Source organism: Scleropages formosus, chromosome 9 (genome assembly GCF_900964775.1).
Source record: "Scleropages formosus chromosome 9, fSclFor1.1, whole genome shotgun sequence".
In the NCBI taxonomy this organism is placed as follows: Eukaryota; Metazoa; Chordata; class Actinopteri; order Osteoglossiformes; family Osteoglossidae; genus Scleropages; species Scleropages formosus.
In genome coordinates, this window is record NC_041814.1 from 6,583,776 (window position 1) to 6,596,312 (window position 12,537).

The following is a 12,537-nucleotide window of genomic DNA, read 5'->3' on the forward strand; positions in this document are numbered from 1 at the left end:
GTGTTTGCCACTATCTAATCAGTTCTTCCTCCACTGCATTTCCTTCTGTATGAGCTTGTGCCTCTCCTTCCCCTGCTCCTTGTCATGTTGCTGTGTTGGAACTCTTCCCAGACTTGCTCTTCCAGGAGCCATAGTGCCCACGACCGGCATGTGCTGCAGCCGGGACTCTGCCTGTCCCGCTGCTGCCAGTGCAGACCACTTCCTTCCAGTTCTTACCTTGTTGCCTGCTCCAGCAATGCTTGGGTCGCTCCAGTCTCTGCATTGCAGCAGTTCCCTTGCCCACATTACTGTAATCTCCTCCACTAGGCTCCTAAAGGGTAACGGCAGCTTGTTGCTCTGCCCTGGGTTTTCCTGTTATGGGACAGGTAGTACATGTAATGGTAAGCATTATGATATGTATGACCTGAAAGTATAAGTGGCTTGAATCCTGTTCCTGCCACTGTTCTGTTCACTTTATGCAGTGTCTTTGCTTGGATAGCTGCAGAATAAACCCTGCAGTATAAATGATTAAACAGTTGTAAATCACTTTGGATGAAAGTGTCAGCTAAATGGCAAATGAATGATATAACTGCTCATTTTTGGCAGTTAGTAGTGAGGTGGTTGGAGCCATTGCCTTGAAATGCAAATACACAAGTTTCAGTCCCCACTCCCCCTGTAGTAGCCTTGATCAATTTACTTCTCCTGATTTACAACAGTAAAAATGAGCCATTTCTTTAAATGGGTAATAACTAAGTAGCTTACAGTATACTCAGCATCAGCTAAATAATGGTTGAGAATAATACTTAGTAGGCAAATACTTAATATCTAACATTTGTTCTTTTACTTCTTTTGTATTTATTTGTTTAGTCTAATTGGCTTCATCTTTATTGCTACAGTAAATTTACTTTGCTGAAACAATGTATAAATATGTTTTCAGTGATTGAAATTGTATTTTGAAGCTGTTTAGAACATTGCTAGTTGTTCAAAACATTAAGAACCCTTTTTTGGTAGTTTTTGGATGAGTACTTTTACTTGAATATTTTATTTTATATGTTTTACTTGTTTTTTTTTGTGACAGTACTTCATTCTGAAGGAATGGTGAAGGAACAACTCAATAAAACAAAAAACAGCATTTAAAAAGAGATAAGCAGAGTCCCTACTTTTGTCATTTCAAACTCTTGTTTAATGCAGGGTCGTGGCAATATAGCGCCTATCCAAGGAGCATAGGGCATGAGGCAGAGTATATCTTGGGTGGGACTGCAGCCCTTCGCAGTACAATCACCTACACTCATTCACTCACACATACACATTGAGCAATTTAGAATCACCGGATCGCCTAAAAGATATCTTTGGACTGTCAGGGGGGAACCAGAGTACTTGAAGGAAACCCCCATGTACACAAGGAAGACATGGAAACTTCAGACACTGCTGGATTCAAATGCACATCTAAACTCACAGCCCAGGAGCTGCAAGGCACCTGCTCCACCACAGTACTACCCAAGAACAACAGAATAAAATGACAAAAAATAGAAGATAACATGAATAATACACACACACACACACACACACACACACACACACACACACACACTTGCTGAACCACTTGTCCCATTCAGGGTCGCAGAGAGCCAGAGCCTAACCTGGCAACACAGGGCGTAAGGCTGGAGGGGAGGGGACACACCCAGGACAGGACACCAGTCTGTCGCAAGGCACCCCAAGCAGGACTTGAATCCCAGACCCACCAGAGAGCAGGACCTGGTCCAACCCACTGCACCACCGCACCCCCCACATGAATAATAGAAATATAGAAATATAAAAATAGAAAATAACAGTGACAAAATATAAATATATGTTATTTTACAAATATAGGTCTTACATCTGGATTTCAAGGTGTGTAGACTAGTTCTGATATTGTGGACTTAGTTTTCAATTTTATCCAAGTTGAAAAGCTAAAGCAAGAATTTTGCATGTTTGCATAAAAATGTTTTTGCATGTTTGGTGAAACACAGTCTGTCTTTTTCCCATTTAAGTTAATGGTAATTAAGAGTGTCTTTCACAAGAATCCCAGTTTTCTGTCTCTTTTGGACTTGTTCTACACAGCAGCAACTACCCTGGGAACAATGAGGAATGAATATAAGAAACCAATGTACTTCAAGTGAACGTTGTTAGTTTGTACAGGAGCAGGGAAAACCCAAATTGTGTGACATAATGGATGGACTCATGAATAATTTTAAGTTACAAACTGCCTTTCAGTTCTAATAATGTAAGTCAAGGTAAAAGAGGGCAGATTAAAACAGTAACCCTGACCTCCATTAAACTGTGAATTCACTCAAATCAGCTTTTTTGTACCTTCACTGTCCATTTTTCCACGTTGCCTTGTGTTGAGAATCGCTTTTGTAAAAGAATGTGCTCAAAATACTAAATTAAACGCTGAACCTTTATAACACAACAGTACTGCTGTTGGCCAGTTACAGTCTTAGGAACATATTTTGAAAACATCTGTATTACATTTATTTACAGAGCTTTATGAGGATGTAGTAATTGTATTTGTGTCTTTTTTGGAATATTCAGAGAAACTTCAGTTTATACATCTCTTGTTGATCATATTTTAAGAAGCCAGAGATCCATTGACTATTCAAGACATTGATCCAGACTGGTCTTTTGAAGAAAAGTATATAGAGCTTTTCCATGAGCAGTTTTACAAATTGAGCATTTTATATGCTCTAAGATAAATGTAATTTAACAATGTTTGTAATGCAGGATCTTTAACAAGAAACACTTTAATGACAGAAGTCATACACACTTGCTTAACACATAATCGTCTAGACATATATCACCTCTAGTATTAAAATTGAACAAAGTTTCATTTGCATTTAACAAATAACATGTTGCTCTTAACACATCCTTAATCCAAACCAATACCCATGGAAATGGTTGTAGTGTTGTAATGTAATTTCCATTTTAAAGGGACATATGAAATTTTAGTGTTTTTTTTTTGTTTTTTATTTTTTGGCAAATGTGGAAACATAAGGAAATTATACAGACCACAGAACACTTTACAGCTGGCACCACATATCACTTGTCATTATATGATTTTTAGCTTTTATGAACATCCTTTTAAGATCTTCAAGTGGCTTTGATGGTGTCCTTTGTGGTTGCTGTTCTGTGTCAGACCAGTAGAGGGAAACTCTCCTAAAATTAAGAGGAGTGGGAATAAAGTACAACCCTAACCCGTCATTCCGTACCTTATATGAGCAGTTTATTTGACCAATTGATTACAAATGCTGCAGGTTGTCTTTACTAGTGGTAGTGAATATCTACTTAATGACAGAGGATCGTGGCTCCGTGCTGAGAAAGTGCTGGCCAATGCAGTAAGAGGTTCCGCCACAACTTTGCAAACTTCAGCCTCCTCTTTATCCTCAATCTTCCCTTTCCCTGGGATGTAACAACTTGTCAGGTGTCTGGGAAACCCAAAATACCCTCAGCTCTCTTATAACAGGGTCTTATACAACAGAAAACCATTACAGCAGTTTATGAATATATATACCTTTTCAAAACCAATAGGTTGCTAATTCCATATAATGGTATTTTGCCAGTTAGATGGTCATTTGTCTTCCCCAGTGGGTGGAAAAAGAATACCAGTTGTGTTTACTCCTGTGCTATTTTAGCCAGTGGAAAAAAGAACAATACAGTCCCAATGTAAGACAGTTGCTGGTTTTCAGATAAGCTTGCATACTAATATAAAAGTTTGATGAGTGTATTTGCAATACCGTTCTTTAGTTTGCAAACACCATAATCACCTCGGATGGTTGCTGTAATGCGTCCTTGAGACCAACAACTCAGTTTAAAATTAGTAAAAGAGAGTATTTGAAAACCATATAAGACATGCTATACTCCACACCAGCTGCAGAAAATAAGCCTTTTCATAGGAATTTGTCTTAATTCAAAACGAGGAAGAGAACACTCAACTGGTGGGGCATCTTTTTAAGTTAGAACCACACTGTTTAAACACAAGCTGTCCAGGGACCATTTAAAATGCAATAAGATATAAATAAGATTTTAAAAAAATAATAATAAAAAGAGACATTAGAATTAGAAGACACTACCTTCCTCCATTGGTAATTGATTTTAAGTGATATTTTCTCGTTAAGAATGGATTGCTTTTTCCGTTCTATTCCACTGTCAACACCACTTGTGCTGAGCGGGGTCGAAATAATTGTAATTCGACCACCTCACAATGGAACTTTGCCTAACGAGCTGATTTTATAGAACAAATTTATCCCCTGATGTGAGGAATGGGTCTATTAGCCATGGTACTCACAGGAGTTCTACACTGGCTTGCTTGAATAATGAGGAGTCCATGTGCATGGTACCCAGCCTTATTACATTTATTCCCTTATCATCCACCACAGCCTAACGCCCTAATAACACCCATCATGTTAAGGTCACTAATGTCAGGATAGCAGTCAGTTTTCTTTGTCAGCCAAAGGATTTTCTGTGTGAAATGAGCATTCTTCTATATCTATTTTAGTCAAGCTGTGACGATGTTACTGTAGCATCAAGCCAAGTATCCCCAGTTCCATGAATGCCTGGGGGCAATGTGTTTAGACCTTAAAATACCACTTTGAGATGAAAGGGCATGTTTATTTACTGCATATTTATTCCGCTCTCTGTGAATGCAACTAAAATATGTATTCATCAGTTTTTAGCCTAAAAGTATTTTTTAATCGAAGCTGCCATGACATACATACACAGTGTACAGACTAAGATATAACAGTTTTTTATACCATTCAATATAGGTTTGAAAATGTTATTTCTGTAAAAGACATGGATCCAGAATAGAAACCAAGATTTATAGGAGTTTTTTCTGGAAAAAAAAAAGAAATAGAAATTAATACTCAAAGAAATGAAGAAACTATAGAAAACCCATGAAACTTAAATAAAGGAAATTCTAGAGAAGTATTGTCCCTCAAAAGAACAAAAGTAACAATGCAATGGCTTCAGGTAGCTCTGCGGCTCAGTATTTATGAATGGAGAAAAGCCGTCAAGCTCGCAGTGCAGAATATTCACTCTACCTGAAAGGCTATTAATAGCCACTGTGCCTCGGCTCCTTCGCCAAGAGAAACTATATTTAGCAGATGACTGCACAGCCACGTGGCAGAGAGAGCCCTGCATACATAACGTGAAGAAACTGCCAAGGGAACGACACCATTCAAATTAAATGAAAGAAAGCAAAAAAAGAGAACGTGACGGTGGAAACCCTGAGTGTGCCTTTTTTTAACACTCAAGCTCCTACTTATCTGTCTCTACCTCATCATGTGCTCGTCCTCTCTATCTATCTGCTTTGTGTGCAGATAAGGTCAGATAATTAGTACTTTTGTCATATGAATACCCATAACCATCCCTCTCTGTCTCCCCCTCCCTCCCAACCTTTCCCCCCTTATGCTTTTCTCCACCCCATGCTCTCCCATAGTGCATATTTTGTCAGATAACTGGATTGTACTCTACAGATTACAGAACAGTCAGGTTCAGTGCATGCCGAAGAACCAAAATAGTTCCACTGAAGCTAAAAATGGAGACCCACGCACACACATTTTCTGAAACTGCTTGTCCCAAGCGGGATTGCAATGAACCAGAGCCTAACCTGGCAACACAGGGCGCAAGGCTGGAGGGGGAGGGGGCACACCTAGGACAAGACGCCAGTCCATCACAAGGCACCCCCAGTAGGACTCGAACCCCAGACCCGCCAGAGAGCAGGACCTGGCCAAACCCAAAGCGCCACCGCACCCCCTAAAAATAGAGATGCTCCATTGCAGAATCTTCTAACACAACAGTATTTTACTGTAATTCTCCGTAATACTGCCGCGCTATTTTTCAGTGTTATCGTCAATGACGTTTTTGTTAATTGACTACAGCTTCGAACATCACTGTCTCATTTTGGCCGAGAGTTGAGATCAGCAGACTGTAGCAGATGTTGCTTCAGCAGATTTATGAAAGTCAGAGACATGTTCCTTCTGCATTTAATACCTCTTCTTTATGAACCTTTTGAGCTGCCATTTTTAAATTAAATAAGTAAAAAAAGTTGTCAGTGCACAGTCTGTTGGGGAAATGTAAAAATATTCAAGTTAAATATGTGAAGTTAAATAAGTGAATTATACTCGTATGCATTTTCCAGTCTGCAGTTCAAACACTGTAACAGTATTATATAGTATAAATAACACAGTTTTGAAATAAGTTAGAACACAAGCATTACTTTCAATGGGCTAAAGTGACACCACACCATCTAGTCAGTCCGGCCATCCAATTTCAAGAACCGCTTGTCCAGAGCAGGGTCATGGCAAGCCAGAGCCTATTCTAAAAACATTGGGTAGAAAGCTGAAGGGGGTGGCATATCCAGGACAGGACACCAGTCCATCACAAGGCAACAACTATGCGCATAACTGGGCCAAGTTACTACAGAAATTCATAGGGCAAGTACCACATTCAAGGGCACTACAGCCAGAGGGGGGGATTGAACCTGCAACTTATAGAGTCAAAAGCAGCTGCTCCAACCACACCACACCCTTCTGTTCAGTCCAGTAAGGTGTGTAGCACACATATATATACACCAGCCAGTTATATAGTGTGTCTTGAACAGCAAAAGCCTTGCTAACTCCCCATCTGGTCACAGTAGGATTCCTTTGGATTCATTTTTTCATAGGGAAACAGTTGTATTTTCTGGGGATTTTGAGTTTTCATATGCTTTCTCTGGACAGAAACCAACTTTCTTCATAGCTGTATTTCATCAGTCTCTCTAGAAGGCAGCTGAAAAGCTTTTCATCGGATTGTCCTAATGTTATTAACAGTGCCATCCATCACTAAATAGGTTTTTTGCTGTGTAGTCAAAACATCTGACACCTGGCAGTATCAAAGACAGTGTGTGTGATGAAAAAATACTGAGAAATGCTGTGAAAATATGATATTTTCTGGTAAAGCTATGTCTCACACATTTCATATTATCATAGACTTTTTCACTAGCTCACGTAATCATGAACTGCATGTGGTTTCCTGTACAAAACTTTCCCCGATTTTAATCATATGACCCAGCTTCTTTTCCACCGTAATCACTCCAGCCATCTGGCTATGCACAGCCATGATGACCCACCTCAGTGTAAGGCCTCATCTTAACCAGTTGCCATCCTTTGTTACAGTATGTGGCTGGTCAGCTAGGCTCTCAGTTACACCTTTCTCCATGTAAGCCACTCAGATCAACCTTTGGAGGTGTAGCACTTACACCAATATCTGCTTGCCCTAATCTACAGAGCCATTTCCAAGGAATCCACACACAACTTCTCACAGTTAATACTGTATCAATGTTAGTGATCAAGTATGTATTTTCACAAAATGTCTGGTTTTAAATTAAAACACAACAAAGCAGCAACATTGAATCATAAATTAAGCAAATTACTCCTTTTTGTTTCCTTTCTGCAGAGCTGTTTTTGGCACATATTTTCCATGCGGTATTTCGTCCTTTCACCAAGGGGTAATTTTGTTGTTGAAATGAAATTTTGAGCAAATTTTGTGGTAAACTATCTTAAATGGGAAAACACAAGGTTTCTCATACAATTGTTTCAGTATTCAAAATTAATTTCATTTGGCAAATTCAAGGAAATACCAAAGTCTGCATAACAAGATGGTTAATAAGTCTTTATATAACCTGATCATACTGACCACTTTGATCTCTTTTCATACATGAATTAGTAAAAAAAAAAAAAATTGGCTGTGTCAGAGATTACCACTAACTGTCTCAGGATAAGTAAAAATGTTATTATAGCTATGTAGAATGCAAAAAAATATAAAGGAATTGTGTTTTACCTAGTGATCAGCATGTGTAGAATACTAACTTTATTCTTCTAATATTAATCAGTTGAATGATGCAGTCAAATCAGTGTGAATTCTGATTTATTCAATAAACCGATGAGGACAAATTAATTAAGATCTTATCAGGGAACTAAAGACCAATTGTAAGAATCAGCATCAGGATGTGGAGCCACTGGAGCAGTGCATAAGGACATATTTCACTGTACCTGAGTAGGCTATTTATAGAGTACTCACATGCTGCAGCATCAGTGGGACAGATCTATTTTTAGACAGTATTGCTTAAAACAACATATTGACCTCATGGCTGGTGTTCATATCACAAGCAGCGCACTGTTCCCAAACCATCTTCAGATAGTTTTGAATCCAGCTGCAGGGGGGCAAGACACATCTAAAGCTATACCCTTTTTTTTTCTTCCAGCACAAAGATTTTTTCGTAGTGAATGTGTTTGTTTTTCTACCAAAAACAAAAGAGATTACTGTGGATGAATTTGCTGGGGGTTATGTAGGTTAATAAGATGGTGACGTACATTCAGGTGTCTTCTCACGATAAACAGCTATAATCAATAATATTGATCAGAAATAAAAGTAAGGTTAGACAAAGCAAGACAAGCAAGCATGTTTGAACTGTTTAAAATATGTAATTTTTTTCAAAAGTCCAGTCTATGTCAAAACCAGTTTCTCCAGATTGGATGGCTCAGTTGGAAATTTTTTCATTCGTCTCAGGTCGCCAACTCTTACTTGTGTTTTTAAAAAATAAATTAAGTTCTGATTTGTGACTTAAAGCAAAAAGGCTGGGATTTAATAGATATGGTGTAGTTCACTGAAGTCGGTGGCACTGTGACACTGGTCTGATGAAGGTAATGGAAGGTGTCTTCATGTAAATATAATAGACCCTTCAGCAGCACCCCAGCCAAGGTCAAAAAACAGTCAGCAATTTTGGAAGTAACATGTACATTATTTGCAAATAGACCATAAGCAGGAATGTTTAGTTTAGTTGGTGGTACAGCAAGTACCGCTGCTGTCTCATAGCACCTGGGTGGTGCGAGAGGACATGGGTTTGATTCCCCACTCAGTCCGTGTGGCGTTTGCATGTTCTCCCGGTCTCTGTGTGGGTTTCCTCCCACAGTCCAAAGATAGTATGCTGTTAAGGTTCCCACCTAGGGTGTGAATGTCACAGAGAGACTGTGTTCCACTGATGTATGGATGAGTGACCCATTGTAAGTAGTGTATCTAGCAGTGTAAGTTACCTTGGTGAATAAGGTGTGTGGACTGATAACACTACATAGAGTTCGTTGGAAGTCACTTTGGAGAAAAGCATCTGCTAAATATATAAATGTTGTTTAGTCTCTTGTTCTGTCCACAACATTGCTATTCTCCCTCACCACAGTCTAGCATTTTCCACTTAAAACCAAATAAGCGTTGACTCTTCTGGGGAATTCATTATTACTGTATGATTAAACCTGGGGGGGCTCAGGGGGGCTCGGTGGCGCAGCGGGCTTGGCCGGGTCCTGCTCCCTGGTGGGTCTGGGGCTCAAGTCCTGCTTGGGGTGCCTTGTGACAGACTGGCATCCCGCCCGGGGTGTGTGTGTGTGTGTGTGTGTGTGTGTGTGTGTGTGTGTGTATCCCTTCTCCCCCAGCCATGCGCCCTGCGCTGCCGGGCTAGGCTCCGGTTTGCCGCGACCCTGCTTGAGATGAGCAGCTTCAGACAGTGTGTGTGTGTGTGTGTGTGTGATTAAACCTGTGTTTGTTGAGCAAAAACACTGTAATTGAGTTTACGTCAAATTCTGTGTTTTACACATGTTCATACGGTGGAGGAACTGTCGAACATCCTTACTGGAGGCTGGAATGAGCAAACTAAAGGTGTGTTTTCCTGTTTCCTTCCCAGTTTTGATGTTGAGAATGGGCTATCAGCAGGCCGCAGCCCCCTGGACCCTCAGGCCAGTCCAGGCTCAGGGCTTGTCCTACAGGCCAACTTTCCACACAGCCAGCGGCGGGAGTCCTTCCTGTACCGCTCTGACTCCGACTTCGACCTCTCACCCAAGGCCATGTCCCGGAACTCCTCCACTGCAAGTGAATTGTGAGTGCAAGCCCCCTACGTGCCCTCCAGCTCCTAAATGCACTGCTTCCAGAAGTTTCAGTTACTTATAACGCAAGTGCAAATGTGCAGTACGTTACGATTTGGGAGTTTACAGCTGGACTCAGAATTATGTTGGCCGGTGTCCTTGGTTGTTGGGTTGTCCAAAAACACTTTGGAGTATTGACATCAGCAAAAAAATCTGAGATACTTGGGCTTAGTATTATGGCAGGAAGTTGAATTTTGAACAAACATGCATTTCATACACAAAGCATAAATCATTCTGATTTATTTTGTCAAAACAAGCTTTTTAAAAGGCAACAGTAAATGCGTGCTGAGATTAACCAGTTAACGTTAGTTTTTATTTTGATCAAGTCACTCCAGTATGAAATCCATTTTTTTACAAACATTTGCTTTAATGGAAACAGCTCTAAAACAACAGACCATGGTTCTGCAGTTTGTATTCTTTATTTTTTATGTTCTACACAGTGATACTAACATGCATATTACAGGCCAGCGGTCTAACTATTCCTATCCCTTCACACCCATTATATATGTTTTAATATTATGTGCAGGTATTCATTTTAAATTTCAGTTTGTAGTCTTTATTTTTTATTTTCTTGACTGTTGTATGCAATGATACTAATGCATACTACAGAGCAACTATTCTATCACGCCCATTAAAAATTATGTGGATGTATGCATTTTTAATTTCCACTGACTCCACACACCGAACTTTCTCAAAAAGATGTAATTTTATTGAAGATGAAATACTTAATGCTTGCTCCATTTTAGCCAACTCACCAAGAAAGCTGAGCCTTCTAAATTTTACAGATAAATTAGCATATCTTATAAAACCATATTACTCCGTGGCTTTGGAAAATCTGTCATACTTCACTTTTAAAGCCACTATTATCTCATCCAGATGCTCTTTCCATCCCAGCCACATTTTTATGCCAAACTCTTTTTCTGTAGATTAAATAAACTGTTTAAAATATGTCTTTTTTTTTTTTTTTTCAAAAGTCCAGTCTGCGTCAAAACCAGTTTCTCCAGACTGGAAGGCTCAGTTGGAGATTTTTGAATTGGTCTCAGGTCACCAACTCTTACTTGTGTTTTTAAAGGGAAGAGGGCTTGAAGTACTGGGAAGTGAGCTGGCTGGCTCGGTGAGAGAAGTGTGTGAAACGTATTGTCCTTGTCCCAAAAGGACCTGCAGCCTCCTGTCCCCACTAGCACCTTGTGCAGGTTTCTGAGGTTTTCCTCCCTTTACCAGTGACTGCGTTACTTACTGTATAGCCCCATCTCCTCCCCAGAAGAACTCCACATTGGTGCATGCCACAAGGACTGGTCTTCTTCTCCCACGACCTTGCAGCTTACATGCATGCCTGCCAAAGTGTGCATGCATTCCTTCATTCCTTTTCTTTATCATACTTTTCCTGTTTGTTTAAGCTTTCAAGAATTTTTGATCCAACTTTTAATGAGTATATACTGAAGCAGAGAAATAATTTGTTTCTAGTGTAAATACAGTTGATCTCTTTGCAGACGTCAGTGTCATGTATACTCATCAGATTGGAACACAGTTAATTAGAGGATAATGAAGTCAGTACAGTACATTATATTATTGACAATTGTTCTTATGTTCTCACCAGAGTACATTATACTATTGTTTATTTAGTGTTGAACTGTAGCCAAACTCTCTGCTTTTCCTTATGTAGGAAATGTATTATGTGGACACTTTGCTTGTTAGGGGTCAGGTGTTGTCTGGAACAAATCATCTGTTATAAATGATCGTAACATACAGTCAGGTAATTTTTTTAATTTTTTTTTCTTATTATTCAGGCATGGAGAAGACATGATTGTAACACCATTTGCACAGGTTGGTGAACACTCTATGTTGGGACATACTGTCCGTCTTAATGAAGTATGTGCAGGAAAGTGGCACTTAGTCTTAAAACTGTGTGTGAGTGACACAAAGAGTGTGTTCCACTGATGTATGGATGAGTGACCCATTGTAAGTAGTGTATCTAGCAGTGTGAGTCACCTTGGTCAATAAGGTGTGTGGGCTCATAACACTACATAGAGTTCATTGGAAGTTGCTTTGGAGAAAAGTGTCTGCTAAGTAAATAAAAGTAAATGTAAATGTAACTGTACCACTCATGGACAAAGGAACGGAATTTAAACTCTGGTTCCTCGTTGCTTGCATGTATGTTTTGTGTAATGAGCTCCAATGTTATTACATGTCCAGAGAATCAATTCAGATCTAGACTAGTCTAGACTAGTCTACCTAGTCTACCGTTGACATAGTGCTTGAAAAGTAACACTTTAAAGTACTTTCATATCCTTCTGATTTATACTGTAAGAGATTGAGAAATAAACTTGCAGAACTAGTTGCATTGATGTGCGCACTGACATAAAAAATGTCCTGTTTTGGAATCAGGACGATTTTTAGTGTGCTGACAGCAGATAAAGTTGTTTTTAAAAATCTGCATGGTTGTTGTGAGTGGTAATCTTCCATAAACAGACCTGCTCAGCTATGTTTGTACAGGGTTACATTTTTATGATTTATACAAGTTCCTGCACAATTATTTGGGTTGCCATTTGAAAAATCTTTACAGTTTTCTTTAGTC

The 12,537-nt window shown here is 39.4% G+C and overlaps 1 protein-coding gene across 6 annotated transcripts in view; it reads left to right on the forward strand.

The window, feature by feature from the left end:
- pde4cb (phosphodiesterase 4C, cAMP-specific b) overlaps window positions 1-12,537 on the forward strand; it is an 88,637-nt gene that overhangs the window by 61,932 nt on the left and 14,168 nt on the right. For 5 of the 6 annotated variants that reach the window (XM_018745897.1, XM_018745896.1, XM_018745900.1 and 2 more), the window contains 2 exons: window positions 9,725-9,916; window positions 11,750-11,786. In XM_018745897.1, the coding sequence (XP_018601413.1) occupies window positions 9,725-9,916; window positions 11,750-11,786 (229 nt within the window). Of the gene's footprint in view, window positions 1-9,724; window positions 9,917-11,034; window positions 11,077-11,749; window positions 11,787-12,537 lie in introns of all 6 variants that reach the window. The other variant, XM_018745901.2, reaches the window with a different exon arrangement.